We start from the raw sequence: 13,589 nt of genomic DNA, 5'->3' as shown, positions 1-13,589 counted from the left end.
CTTTTCCATATCACTCAATGTTTTTCTTGACCAAAATCTCTTTAAAGTTTACTTTGGTGATTTTTTTTCTCCCAAAGTGTCATTTGACAGAAATGTTGTAGTAGTACTGTGTCTTAATAAAGGACAGATCTGTTATATAATAAAGCCTATGTGTTTTATATTAATTTGAATTACACCCATAAAGCAGTACCATATCTTGACTTTGTCTAGTGTTGAGGTGTGTGAACCGGCTCTTCGCTGCCTCCCCAATCATCCTCAGGCCGTTTCTCAAAGTTGCTTCTGAAGTCTTCATCAAAGTGTTGAAGGTCATCTTCACGGAACAAGCCCTGAAAAACAGTTGTACCGACTGTCATATGCTGCGGTCCAGTACAAGGAGCTAACTTAGTAATGTTCTGTACAGACGCCCCGCCAGTTACCTTTGGAAAATGTCCCAGGAGTTTGGTGGCGTGACGTTTCAGCAGGCGAAGCCTTTCCTCTTCGATAATCTGCCGGCGTAAAGCCTCCTGCTCCTGCTCCATGGCTCTCTCTTTGGCCTCTAGCTCCTGGGGGAGAGGGAGGTCAAAGCTCAAGTCATTAGAGTGAATGATTCCACAGTGGCATTACAATACAAAGATGCCCCATGCAGTCAGATCTTTCACATTGATGACATCACCTCACTCACTCAGGAGAAAATGGATTTTTATGTTTGGGTCCTGAACTCCAATTTTAATAGTTTAGGGCAGGGATAGGCAACATGGTCCAGAAAGGTCCGGTGTGGATGCAGGTCTTTGTTCCACCCAAGCAGTTACACACCTGATTCTATAGATCAACCAATAGTCTTGTTCCAACCAAGCAGTTGCACACCTGATTGTATTAGTCAACCACCAGTCTTTGCTAAGGACCTTGATTTGTAGACTCAGGTGTGTATCTCCTTAGTTGGAACAAAGACCTGCACCCACACCGGACCTTTCTGGACCATGTTGCCTATCCCTGGTTTAGGGTTTCTCGGGTTCAGGAAGGTCCAGTGGTCACCAACCCTGCTCCCGGAGAGCTACTGTCCTGCCGGTTTTCACTCCAACCCTAATTTAACACACCTGATTCTATTGATTACCTGCTTAACACGACCTTGAGTAATTGAATCAGGTGTGTTAAATTAGGGTTGGAGTGAAAACCGGCAGGACGATAGCGCTCCAGGAGCAGGGTTGGTGACCACTCTAGACTCTAGACCAGGGGTGGGCAATCTTATCCAGAAAGGGCCAGTGTGGGTGAAGGTTTTTGTTCCAACCAAGTAGTTCCACACCTGATCCCACTAATCAACCAGTAGAATCTTTGCTGAGGAACTTGATTAGGAGACTCGGGCGTGTAACTGCTTGGTTGGAACAAAGACCTGCACCAACACCGACCCCTTCTGGATAAGATCGCCCACCCCTGCTCTAGAGTCATTGGGAGCCAACAGAAACAGACTAATGGCCAATTTTCAGCCTCGTTATCAGTCTATACACCCGCGTAAAACATACTTTGTTGTACTATTCAAATGCTTTGCATGTATCTGTAGATTGTCAAAGTAGGATTTTAACAGTTTTTTTACCTTTACAGCCTCACGCTGTCGTCTTCTGTCCTCTATTAGTTTCTCCACAGCCCGCCTGTGCTCAAGTTGCTTCATACGTCGTTTCTGGGCATTCATCTGTTCGATGCGGTCGTCCTCGGCAAACTTGGCCATCATCATTTGGCGAAAAGCTTCTTCTTCCTCTCTCTCTTCATGCTTGCGCATCTCTTTGAGGGCCATTTGCTCCTGGCAGGTCTGCTGCAGCAACAGCCGCTGGCGAATCCTACTCTCCATCGCTTCCTGGAAGGAATATATACATAAAACAATGGGGTAAATCTAAGGAAACACTGTCAGGCTTTAAGTAAATTAATATAGAGCCGACAAGGTGCTAACAGTTAACTTCCTTGAAATCGTCTATATTTGAAATTCAAAGTTTTCCAATAAAAACCACTCACAATGTCTTTCTGCCTGGCGGCTTCAGCCTGCTCCTCAAAATAAAGCTCCTCACGGACTCGTTCCATTTCCTCACGCTGCCGTCTCTCCTCCTCCATCCTCTCACTCAGCTGCAGGGAACGAGAGAACCACACTGAGGACCAATAGGCATGTTGAATGACAGACATGAGTGGCAGCTGGTGGCGGGAACTGTGTTACCAACCATTCTGTGTAGGAGTTCTTTGGCCTGCTCTCTCTCTCGGACCTTGGCCACTCTGTCCTCCTCCAGCTGCTGCTGCCGGCTGGCGAACTCCAAGATGTTTCTGTTCTCGGCCTCCATCTTGTCTTGCTCCATGCGCCTCCACTCCGACTGCTGCCTCTTGAACTCTTCGATGTACTTCTGTGTGGCTTTCACCTTCTCCAGTTTTAACTGCCTCTCCCTGCCAGCACCAGCATCAGGACCAAGACCAGGATGGGGGTTTATGTTATCGGTCAGTTTGAACAGTGGTTATTTCAAACTTTTCTCCAGAACACTTAAGTACAGCAGCTCCACTAGTACATCGGTCCTTCCAGGGTTCCCTCTCTTTAGGAAATTCCCTTTCTAGGACTTTTCAAGGTGATATTCCATGACTTTTTCTTGTATATATATGACAGCTGTTGCTGACAGAAGGTCATATTATTCCTTATTAACTATCAGTGTAAGTCTCAACAGTCTCTAAATGTGATGGAACATACTGCCAAAACCTCACAAACTGATGTCACATCTAAACACATCAAAACATTAATCTAACAAACCAACAGCATCAAGTCGTCATCCACCTATCATGCATTGATCAGCTCCCACAATTAGTTTAGCAAAGCATTATAAACCTTTTGCCCACAAGGACTGAGATGCTTTTGCTGTAGTCTCCATTTTTTTGCTGATGCGTTTAGTTAGAGCTCTACCTTGTGGCAAACAAGTAGTACTAAACAAATCCCATCGGCAGGTAAATAAATGATTTCATAATCTAACTTTACAATTTTCCATGACCTCCATAACATTTCCAGGACGTTTGTTTAAACCTTCCATTTCACAGTTGTTTTCCATGACAAGAAAACTAGTCTATGAATTTTCAGGTGTTCCAGGATGCATGGAATCCTTGCTTCACTGCGTTTGTGTGTGTGTGGCTTAGGGTTAGAGAGAGAAAGAGTGTGTGTGTGTTTGTGTGTCTCTCACATCTGATCCTCCTCGTAGATCTTCCTGACGATCTCATCGACCATGAGCTTCTCCTTCAGGAACTCCTGGTAGGCCTCCTGTCTGCTGCGCTCCCTCTGCACCAGCTGCTCCTGCAGTTCCTTCTGATGCTGTACAGACTCCTCATAGCGCCGCTGCTCCAGCTTCCTCTCCTCAGCTGCTGCTCGCTCACGTTCGCTCTCCATCTTGTGAACATCATTTGCCTCCTCACGCTAGTTAGTCAGGAGAAAAGACCACTAGGCTCAAAACTAATTACAGATATAAGGAGAATTATAATTTTTTTTGATTAATATATTGATAAATATATGGAGAATTAATTCCAGTGACCAGGAAGCCTGACCAAGCCGGAGGTAACACAGGGATTCGACCCGGAAATCCCGTGTTTGTAGGTTTTGGAAAATATGACCTGTTTTTTTCATGTGTATGGTTGGCAGATGGGACACAGGTCTCACCATGGCCTCAAACCTCATAGCCTCCTTCTCAGCAATCTGGACTGCAATTTCCTTGTTCAGATAAGCAGACTTGAGCTTGGACTCCAACTCTCGAAGCTCAATACTGAAACAGAAAAGAGTCAAAAATAAACGAGAAGACAGAATACAACCAAAATCAGAGAACATTTAGGAAGCAGGATCCTCAAATCAAATAGTCTGAATACTTTTCTATGATACAAGTGACAGTAAACACAACAGCACCGTTCATACCTGTTTTCTTTTTTTCCAACATATTTTTATTGGCTTTTGTGGAACATACAGAACAGTCACACAACAATGTTAAAAAAATGAAGAAAAAGAAAAACATACATGGACATATTAACGAACACGCAGTCGCACGAAGTAAAGGCCCAAGGCTTATCTCATTAAGATGGGCTAAAAAGACAGAAATAGAGACAAGATAATGAATAAATACGACTTATTCCATTTGGAGTTAGACTCAGGAAGGTGGGGGGTTAAAGCTTAGCTCTAATGTAATCCTTAAATGGTTTCCAAATTCTTTCAAAGTTATCAGAAGAGCCACACGTTGTGGTAACAAGGTGACACATTTTGTTATTTTGAGTTTAGTTCCAGAAAGCTTATCATTGTTCTCTCCTACTACGCCAATGCTAGCTATCATAGGGTCCAGCTGAATTACCGTCTTTATGCGTGCTCAATAATCCAGGTAAGGAAATCACAGAAAGGTGAACCGCTTCATCTTGGACACAACGTTTATTGAGAGAAACATTTCATCACTATCTTAATGCCCCTTTTCCACTACATGGTACTGGCTTGACTCGACTCGGCTTTTTCCGTTTTCCATTACTGGAAAGTACCGGCATTTTGGTAACTGTTACCACGTTTCTGGTACCACCTTTGTCGAGGTTCCAAAAAACCAGGAGCGGGTACCAAAATCGATGCCGACCAGCTACACTGAGGGGGTACTGCTACAGTAATGGAAAACAACACCCTGCGAGTCGAGCCGAGCCGGTACCATGTATATGTGACGTCTGTTGTCTCAACTGACTGCAGATATGTTTATAAGAGTGGGCTACCTGCAGTCAGCTGAGACTGAAGAGGTCACTTAGATCAGTGTTTCTCAACCCAGTCCTCAAGGAACCCCTATCCTGCATATTTTCTTTGCAACCCTGAATAGGTACCTGTTTGTAGTTATTCAACCAGTCAGCAATGAATTTTGTCAGATGTTGCACACCTTGCATAATTAAGTGCTGCGAGATGATTGGTGGTGTAAGTACAAGCAGGGCTACCTATGCAGGGTTACAATGAAAATCTGCAGGATAGGGGGTCCTTGAGGACTGGGTTGAGAAACACTGACTTAGATGATGATGAAACGTTTCTCTCAGTAAACGCTGTGTCCAGATGAACTGATTCTCCTTTCAGTGACCGCTGAATTACCCTTTTGAAAACGTCCGTCAATGTTCTTACCTGTTTTCTCTGATGTACTGTCTCATTTTCTCATCGATTTGCTTCTCGTGGTTGATGCGGGCTAACTCCTTCGCTATTCTCTCTTCTTGTTCCAGTTGCTTCTCTTTGTTAACTCTCTCCTCCTCTGCCTGCAAGTCAGTCAGGTTTTGCTTGAATTAACTGCACATAAATGACTGTGTTGGCAAAAACACATGCATTAGTCAAGGGTGACTGGGCTTTCTGTTACCGCTCAGTCTGTTTTAAAATCTGTTTTTAAAACACAGCTCAAAACATCTTTTTAACCTCTCTTCCTCCAAGTCTTCTATCATCCATTATTGTAACGCTTTTGTTGTTTTAGTTTCGAGCCTCCTACTGTCAGGTAAGTTTATTTCTCCTCTCCTTTCGATTTTGCGTTACTTTATTTCTAATCTGTAATCTCAAGTGTCCATGAGTTCTTGAGAGATTCTACATGAAAAAAATGTAGTATTAATTATTATTATTAATTATCCATCTCTTGGGCGGCACGGTGGTGCAGTGGTTAGCGCGGTCGCCTCACAGCAAGAAGGTCCTGGGTTCGAGCCCCGGGGTAGTCCAACCTTGGGGGTCGTCCCGGGTCGTCGTCTGTGTGGAGTTTGCATGTTCTCCCCGTGTCTGCGTGGGTTTCCTCCCACAGTCCAAAGACATGTAGGTCAGGTGACTCGACCGTACTAAATTGTCCCTAGGTATGAATGGGTGTGTGTGTGTGTGTGTGTGTGTGTGTGTCGGCCCTGTGTGATGGCCTGGCGGCCTGCCCAGGGTGTCTCCCCACCTGCCGCCCAATGACTGCTGGGATAGGCTCCAGCATCCACGCGACCCTTAGAGCAGGATACGCGGTTCAGATAATGGATGGAATTATCCGTCTCGTTATCATTATGAATAAATACCTTGAGAAGAGCATCCTCAATTTGTCTCTCGTGTATCTCGTCCTGAACCTGGCGCAGATATCGCTTGTTCTCCAGCTTCTCCTCGGTCATCAGATGGGCGCGCAGCTGTCTCTCTTGGTCGATGAGTTTGCTTTGCTGTTCTCTCTGCTCCTCTCGCCGGCGGGCAGCAGACATCCTCCGCTGCTGGCTGTACATCAGGCTTCTCCGCATGGACGCCTGGGACAGACACAGCAAAGTGGACAGTGAAATAGAACCACCTCATTTCTGCATGGGGAACTCTGTGTGAAGCGGCCAGTTTAAAGCAGGCGCAGATCTACAGGGTGGCAACAGGGGTGGCAGCTGCCACCTCTGGGACACAGTCTTGCCACCCCAGGAAAAAATCTCTAGATCCACCACTGGTTTAAAGCAGTTGAACGAAATATGCTAATGAATCATACCAATACGCTATACTAATAAATAATACAAATAATTATAATACATCCATAATCATACTAAAGAATTATAAATAAATCATACTAGTCTAACAAACACATACTATGCAGCTAATATTCTAATGATAACTAAAACCAATATAACTTATTCTACTAATCATTCCTATATATACGTACACATGAATATACTTGTTCTAATACTACCAAACTACGCTGCTAAACTATCAAATTAAAACAACGTTCCAGCAGGATGTAATAACAATGTATATCTATTGTTCTATATCGTATATGTACACATTCCATATGACGAGGAGAGTAACTGAACACATGAGTGAAGTGGCGACCCGAATATTATAACAACAACAACAACAACAACAAGGGTTCCATTAGTCCAGTGGTTCTCAACCTTTTTGGGGTCCTGGACCCCTGCGTATTTTTGATCTACCCTGAGGACCCCTCCACCTGATCTTGGGGGAGGGGGGTTGCAATTTGATAGAAACAGTAGAAACTGCATTTTAAATTGCATTATAGCATTTATTCACTCTTAGGGGCAAAAATAAGAGCTTTCAGTTGTAACTTAGATATAGTTAACAAAACACAATTCTTATGCAGTAACTTTCAGATATATGTAACAAAACAGAATATGTATTCAGTAACCTTCAGATATATGTAACAAAACAGAATATGTATTCAGTAACTTTCAGATATATGTAACAAAACAGAATATGTATTCAGTAACTTTCAGATATATGTAACAAAACAGAATTTTTATGCAGTAACTTTTAACAATGCAAACGGGAGCGAGATCTCTTATTAAAATACAATAAATTACACTTGTGAAACAGATGTAATTAGAGAAAAAAGTCCTGTTACCCTTTATAGTTTAGGTAGATAAAGGTCTCAGTCACATCTGAGTAAAATAATCCTATTTCTATAAATGTCACAGGATCTTTTTTTTAAAGACATTTTATTTTCACGGACCCCTTGCAATTACACCACGGACCACTAGGGGTCCGCGGACCCCCGGTTGAGAAACACTGCATTAGAGAGCAAGGGGCAACACGGTCCGCATGGGGATAAAAACAGCGACGGCCCGTTGGGGTCTAGCCACGCTACCGTAAAGCCGGAATGCAGCGCAGCCTCGTATGTTATTTACCGTGTTCTGCTGCTGGCGAATCAGTTTCCACTAAAACTCCACACGAACTCGATGAAAACGTGAACTCAGCGAAAACGTGAACTCAGCGAAAACGTGAACTCGACGAAAACGTGAACTCAGTGAAAACGAACTCAGTGAAAACGTGAACTCGATGAAAACGTGAACTCAACGAAAACTCGACGAAAACGTGAACTCGGAAAACGTGAACTCAGTGAAAACGTGAACTCGATGAAAACGTGAACTCATCGAAAACGTGAACTCAGTGAAAACGTGAACTCAATGAAAACGCGAACTCAACTTAGACCCGGGTGAAGACGCATGAACCGCCATCCACACCGCGTAGCGTGTTTTCCTTCCTGCTGTCATGGTAACACCGCGTTTTCTACGTTACACCAATAAGAAAACGAGTTAACGGTTACGTCTCATACGTCTTGCGGACGTGCCGCCGTGACGTCACCCTGCCCCCCCCGCTCCCCCTATATGGACTAGACCAGTGTTTCTCAACCGGGGGTCCGCGGACCCCTAGTGGTCCGTGGTGTAATTGCAAGGGGTCCGTGAAAATAAAATATCTTTAAAAAAAAGATCCTGTGACATTTATAGAAATAGGATTATTTTACTCAGATGTGACTGAGACCTTTATCTACCTAAACTATAAAGGGTAACAGGACTTTTTTCTCTAATTACATCTGTTTCACAAGTGTAATTTATTGTATTTTAATAAGAGATCTCGCTCCCGTTTGCATTGTTAAAAGTTACTGCATAAAAAGTCTGTTGTTACATATATCTGAAAGTTACTGAATACATATTCTGTTTTGTTACATATATCTGAAAGTTACTGAATGCATATTCTGTTTTGTTACATATATCTGAAAGTTACTGAATACATATTCTGTTTTGTTACATATATCTGAAAGTTACTGAATACATATTCTGTTTTGTTAACTATATCTGAAAGTTACTGCATAAGAATTCTGTTTTGTTACATATATCTGAACGTTACTGAATACATATTCTGTTTTGTTACATATATCTGAAAGTTACTGAATACATATTCTGTTTTGTTACATATATCTGAAAGTTACTGCATACATATTCTGTGTTGTTACGTATATCTGAAAGTTACTGAATACATATTCTGTTTTGTTACATATATCTGAAAGTTACTGAATACATATTCTGTTGTTACATATATCTGAAAGTTACTGAATACATATTCTGTTTTGTTACATATATCTGAAAGTTACTGCATAAGAATTCTGTTTTGTTACATATATCTGAACGTTACTGAATACATATTCTGTTTTGTTACATATATCTGAAAGTTACTGAATACATATTCTGTTTTGTTACATATATCTGAAAGTTACTGAATACATATTCTGTGTTGTTACGTATATCTGAAAGTTACTGAATACATATTCTGTTTTGTTACATATATCTGAAAGTTACTGAATACATATTCTGTTGTTACATATATCTGAAAGTTTCTGAATACATATTCTGTTTTGTTACATATATCTGAAAGTTACTGAATACATATTCTGTTTTGTTACATATATCTGAAAGTTACTGCATAAGAATTCTGTTTTGTTACATATATCTGAAAGTTACTGCATAAGAATTCTGTTTTGTTAACTATATCTATGTTACAACTGAAAGCTCTTATTTTTGCCCCAAAGAGTGAATAAATGCTATAAAGCAATTTAAAATGAAGTTTCTACTGTTTCTATCAAATTGCAACCCCCCTCCCCCAAGATCAGGTGGAGGGGTCCTCAGGGTAGATCAAAAATACGCAGGGGTCCAGGACCCCAAAAAGGTTGAGAACCACTGGACTAATGGACAACAACATGAATGGCTACAGTACAAACACACACGCCGGGGGGGGGGGGGGGGACCAAATAGAAACAATAAAAAGGAAAAGAAAAGAAAAACATTTAAGACGCCCCAGCTAAGATCACAATCCATTTACACACACGTTTCACAGCGAACACGTGCCGTTACAGTTTTCTGGGTCTTTGTATTGGCGCTACATAGAATTAACCCTTTATGTGCCGCGCACCACCTTCATAAAAACAATAAACACGGGTCTTTGCTTTGTAAACTTGCACTTATGTTACGTATATAGAATTTAGCTGCTAGAATAACCAATAGATTTATGATACGAGCTCTTTCCTCGAATTCCTCGTCATCGGCAAAGAATCCGAAACTACTGTAAACTACTAATAAGACACGTTAGCCCCTAGCTAGCTAACGAGTCTGACCCTTTAGCCGAGCGGTTAGTGACGTCGCCTTGTGGTGCGGTACACCTCGTATCGAATCCCGCACCGGGTAACAAAGTAACCGGTTACACGAAGTTTCCTCAATATTATGAAAGTTAATTAGATCCTGTCCAAACGTTTAAAATGTGGCTTGCCAGCATATAGAGTTAGACATCAGATCACAGGAAGTTGAACCAGTCCATCTGGTCTCTATAGTGCACACACCGATACCGGGATTACAACGGGTCTCCCGGGACAGAACAGGAACTGCGTGGGGGAGAGATTTGGGTGTAGCGCTTCCTGAAGAGGCATGGCGGGACAGCTTCACTCCTATACACACTTCCTCATTGTGGGTTAATTCAGTTTAAGGCGCTTCTCCGTCTCCACTACTCGGGGGACAAGCTTGCTAGAATCTTCCCCGCCACAGACCCTGGCGGTCCGAGGTGCAGCCGTAGTCCAGCCTCGGTGGGACACGTGTCCTGGGCATGCCCCTCCCTCAGCAGCTACTGGGGACAGATATTTCATGTATTCTCACATATCTGTAAACACACCATGACCCCTGATCTTCACACAGCCATCTTTGGCACACCGCCCCCTAACTGTAAGGTCACAACTTTGCAGGCGTTTGCAGGCATTGCTAGCTCGCAGACTTATTCTACTTAACCGGAAGTGGAATAAAGCTCCATTGTAGAGGAGCTCAAGCAGGAGTCGTGACAACGTTCTCTTTCGGCTACACAACGTGCACCATTTAGTCCTTCCACCATTACAACAACAAAAAAACCCGCGCAGCGGAAGTGTGCCACTGTAAACCCGAACCGAGGAAACAGCAGCTGTAAACTAACGTTCCTACCAGCTCAATAAGGGGAATTATGTATCCCCATAACCACTACACCATCGTTTTTGCAGCGGTCGAGGGAGGTGCTGTCCTTTCTACCTCTAGAAAAGCTCCGATATAAAATATTGAAAGCCCGCAAAAACTTTACTTTGACCTGGACTCCTTTCATAGACTTTATTGAAGGTTTTCCCTTTTATTCAATGTTCTCTTTTTACCTGGTTGTAACGACACTACTTATAGATACATGTGTACAACTTTATATCGTCTTCAAAAACATGGTTATTATGTGGAATCGGAATGAGAAATCCCTGCATAGTCCTTTTTTTTTCTTGAGCCTTGGGGGGGAGGGGGGGGTGGGAGGGGGGTTCCTACATGTTGTTGTTTTTTTGCTCGTGTGTCTTGTAAGTTTTGTAAATTGTACACCTGTTCCAAAAAACTTGAAAATCGGAAAATAAAGTTTAAAAACAAAACAAAAAACAAAAGAATATAAAGCATTTATTTAAAATGACTAATCTCAGCATTAACAGCCTCATAGCAGAAGGAATGAAGGACCTAGCATAGCGATTCGTTTTCCTTGGGGGGCGCTTTATAGCACCGGCCTGAGGGCATTACAGTGAATTCACTGGACAGGACCTTTTTTCTTTTTTACCAGTCAAACGAGATAAAAACCGTAAAGTGAACACTTGAGCAAATGATTGGACTATAATTGGATCTGCTCAACATTTGAGCAAATAATTGGACAACCTCAAGGTGACGAATCCAACAAACCGCTGCACAGCCTTCGCATCTGATGGGGGTAGCATTTCCACAACTGCTTTCATCTTCTCCGGATCTGCCTTCAGGCCCATGGAAGATAGGATGCGCCCATGGAAGTGGACCTCTGGCACCTTGAATTGGAGCTTTTTAAAGCTAAGTCACAGCTTGACCTGCTGCATCGGTCCATTAGGGCCAGCAGCTTGGTATCATGGTCTCGGTCTGCCTCCTCATCTGTTTCGCCACAGCCCACGACGAGAATGTTGTCAGTTATGAGCTCCACCCCACTGAGCCCGACCAGCAGCTTGTGCTGTTTCTGTTGGTACACTTCTGGTGCCACAGAGACACCAAAGGCAAGCTTCAACCAGCGTTTTCGACCCCAGGGCGTCCAAAAAGGGGTCAGGTAGCTGCTGGGATCATTACGCTTGCATTGAAGGAAGGCATCCCTGGCATCCACGAGAGTGAAAACCCTTGCCTTAGGGAGCTAGTAGAGTACATCCTCTAGCATGGGCATGGTGGAATGTGATCGCCTCAGCACTTGGTCGAGGTGCTTTGGATCACAGGCTCCAGACTGGAATGCGTGGCACTTTCGGCAAGCCTCAGGGCACCGTGGCCCGTGTGCACATTGGTCAGGTGATCATGTCCATGCGTACCAAGGCACAGAACAAGAAACATGTGGTTGAGGCTCTCCATAGAGCCAAGTCTGAATTCCCCGGATGCCAGAAGATCCACATCTCCAAGAAGTATGGCTTCAATAGGTTAAACGCCTGGGACTTGGATGATTGCTGAGAAGCGTCTGATTCCTGATGGCTGTGGGGTGAAGTACATCCCCAACAGAGGCCCTCTGAACCGTTGGAGGGCCCTGCACGCCGACTAGAGCCACTGCCTGCTCAGTGACCACACAAGCAAGCAAAGAAAAGTGGATTTGACAACAACAACAACAACAACAACAAAAGGTGCTTTGGATCGACGCATATCCACAGCTTGTCAGGTCGCTTAACAATCACCATATTGCTAATCCAGGCTGTCGGCTCTGTAACTGGAGTAATGCGGCCCTCCGCTTCGTATTTGTCTAGCCGTGCCCTCACATCTTTCTGCATAGCGACTGGAACATTGCGAGGTGCACTCCGACCAGGCCGAATCACTGCATCTAACGCAAAATGCACCTCACCTGGCACGAAGTCGAGGAGGGCAGTGAAAACATCTTGGCATTTGCTAACCAGCGTGTCCTTAGTCAGGGGCCTGGCTTGAACATCGTCACCAGCATTAAGGTCTGCTGGAATGGTAAAATGCATGAGCCCAAGGTGCTGACAGCTGGACCCTGAGAGCAATGGCTGCTGACTGGCCTCAACTACCTCGAAATCGAGAGTGTATCTGTGGCCGCGCACAACACACTCTGTCACAAACAGGCCCATGGAGGGCATCAACTGGCCCGAGAGGAGGCTGAGCTTGGTGCTACTTGGCACGAGATTGTCTCATGGTGCAATCCGCATTTTGTCCTTGAAACGCATGACTTACAAGTGGCTCCTGAATTGAGTCGACGCTGCTGCTTCTTGTTGCTCAGTTGAAGAGTGACAAACCACGTCATCCCTTTTCCTCCCACAGCCCCAGGCCTGGCCTGGCCTGGAACTGAACTGAACTGGCAGCCCCGCTGGGCTTTTGCTTAACGCCGTCCATTTTCTGCTGCTTGGCAATTTTCCCGCACACTGACACAACCTACCTGACAGTGGGTCACGTAAAAACTAATTCCGCTATTGTTTAACCTCGATTCAGAAAAACTGATCTTGGCTCTGTGCAGCGTAAGCCACCTGCCCTCTATTTCCACCCACCTTGACCATTAGCCAGTCTATATACGGTGCGTTTCCACTTGCTCACCAGTCACCACTTGCCCAGCCGTCTCACCGTGCTTATGCACAGGCAGTGGAGGGGGGCGCGAAAATGCACCTGGAAAAAACTGAACAATACTGCTCCATCAAATTACAGACCCATCAGTATTCTCCCAATAGCCTCTAAAATTGCTGAAAAGACTGCGTGTGACCAGCTAGTCACCCACTTAAATGAAGGTGCATACAATTTACACCCAATGTAGTTTGGTTTCCGTAAGCATCATTCTACAGAAACTGCAATCTGTTATTTTGTGGAGCAGA

General features: G+C 44.0%; 1 protein-coding gene and 1 pseudogene across 2 annotated transcripts; one reads left to right on the top strand and one right to left on the bottom strand.

Annotated features, from left to right (window-relative positions):
• Positions 1-190: 190 nt before the first annotated feature.
• On the bottom strand, positions 191-7,994 carry mns1 (meiosis-specific nuclear structural 1). Of its 2 annotated transcripts, none has more exons than XM_056278650.1 (10): positions 7,895-7,994; positions 6,010-6,225; positions 5,108-5,235; positions 3,644-3,746; positions 3,174-3,403; positions 2,181-2,397; positions 1,981-2,088; positions 1,568-1,825; positions 417-542; positions 191-326 (listed from the first exon to the last, which is right to left on the bottom strand). In XM_056278650.1, the coding sequence occupies exons 2-10, from the start codon at positions 6,217-6,219 to the stop codon at positions 207-209; spliced, it is 1,500 nt and encodes a 499-aa protein (XP_056134625.1). In that variant the 5' UTR covers positions 6,220-6,225; positions 7,895-7,994; the 3' UTR covers positions 191-206. The 2 variants fall into 2 exon arrangements, with proteins under 2 accessions (XP_056134625.1, XP_056134623.1); XM_056278648.1 differs by lacking the exon at positions 7,895-7,994 and adding an exon at positions 7,597-7,843.
• Positions 7,995-11,653: 3,659 nt separating this feature from the next.
• Positions 11,654-12,319, top strand: LOC130111561 (60S ribosomal protein L10-like; annotated as a pseudogene).
• The last annotated feature ends 1,270 nt before the right edge of the window (positions 12,320-13,589 follow it).

Source organism: Lampris incognitus, chromosome 4, assembly GCF_029633865.1.
Source record: "Lampris incognitus isolate fLamInc1 chromosome 4, fLamInc1.hap2, whole genome shotgun sequence".
NCBI classification, from domain to species: Eukaryota; Metazoa; Chordata; class Actinopteri; order Lampriformes; family Lampridae; genus Lampris; species Lampris incognitus.
Note: the sequence above shows the minus strand (reverse complement) of the source record. Positions and strands in the feature narration are given on the sequence as shown.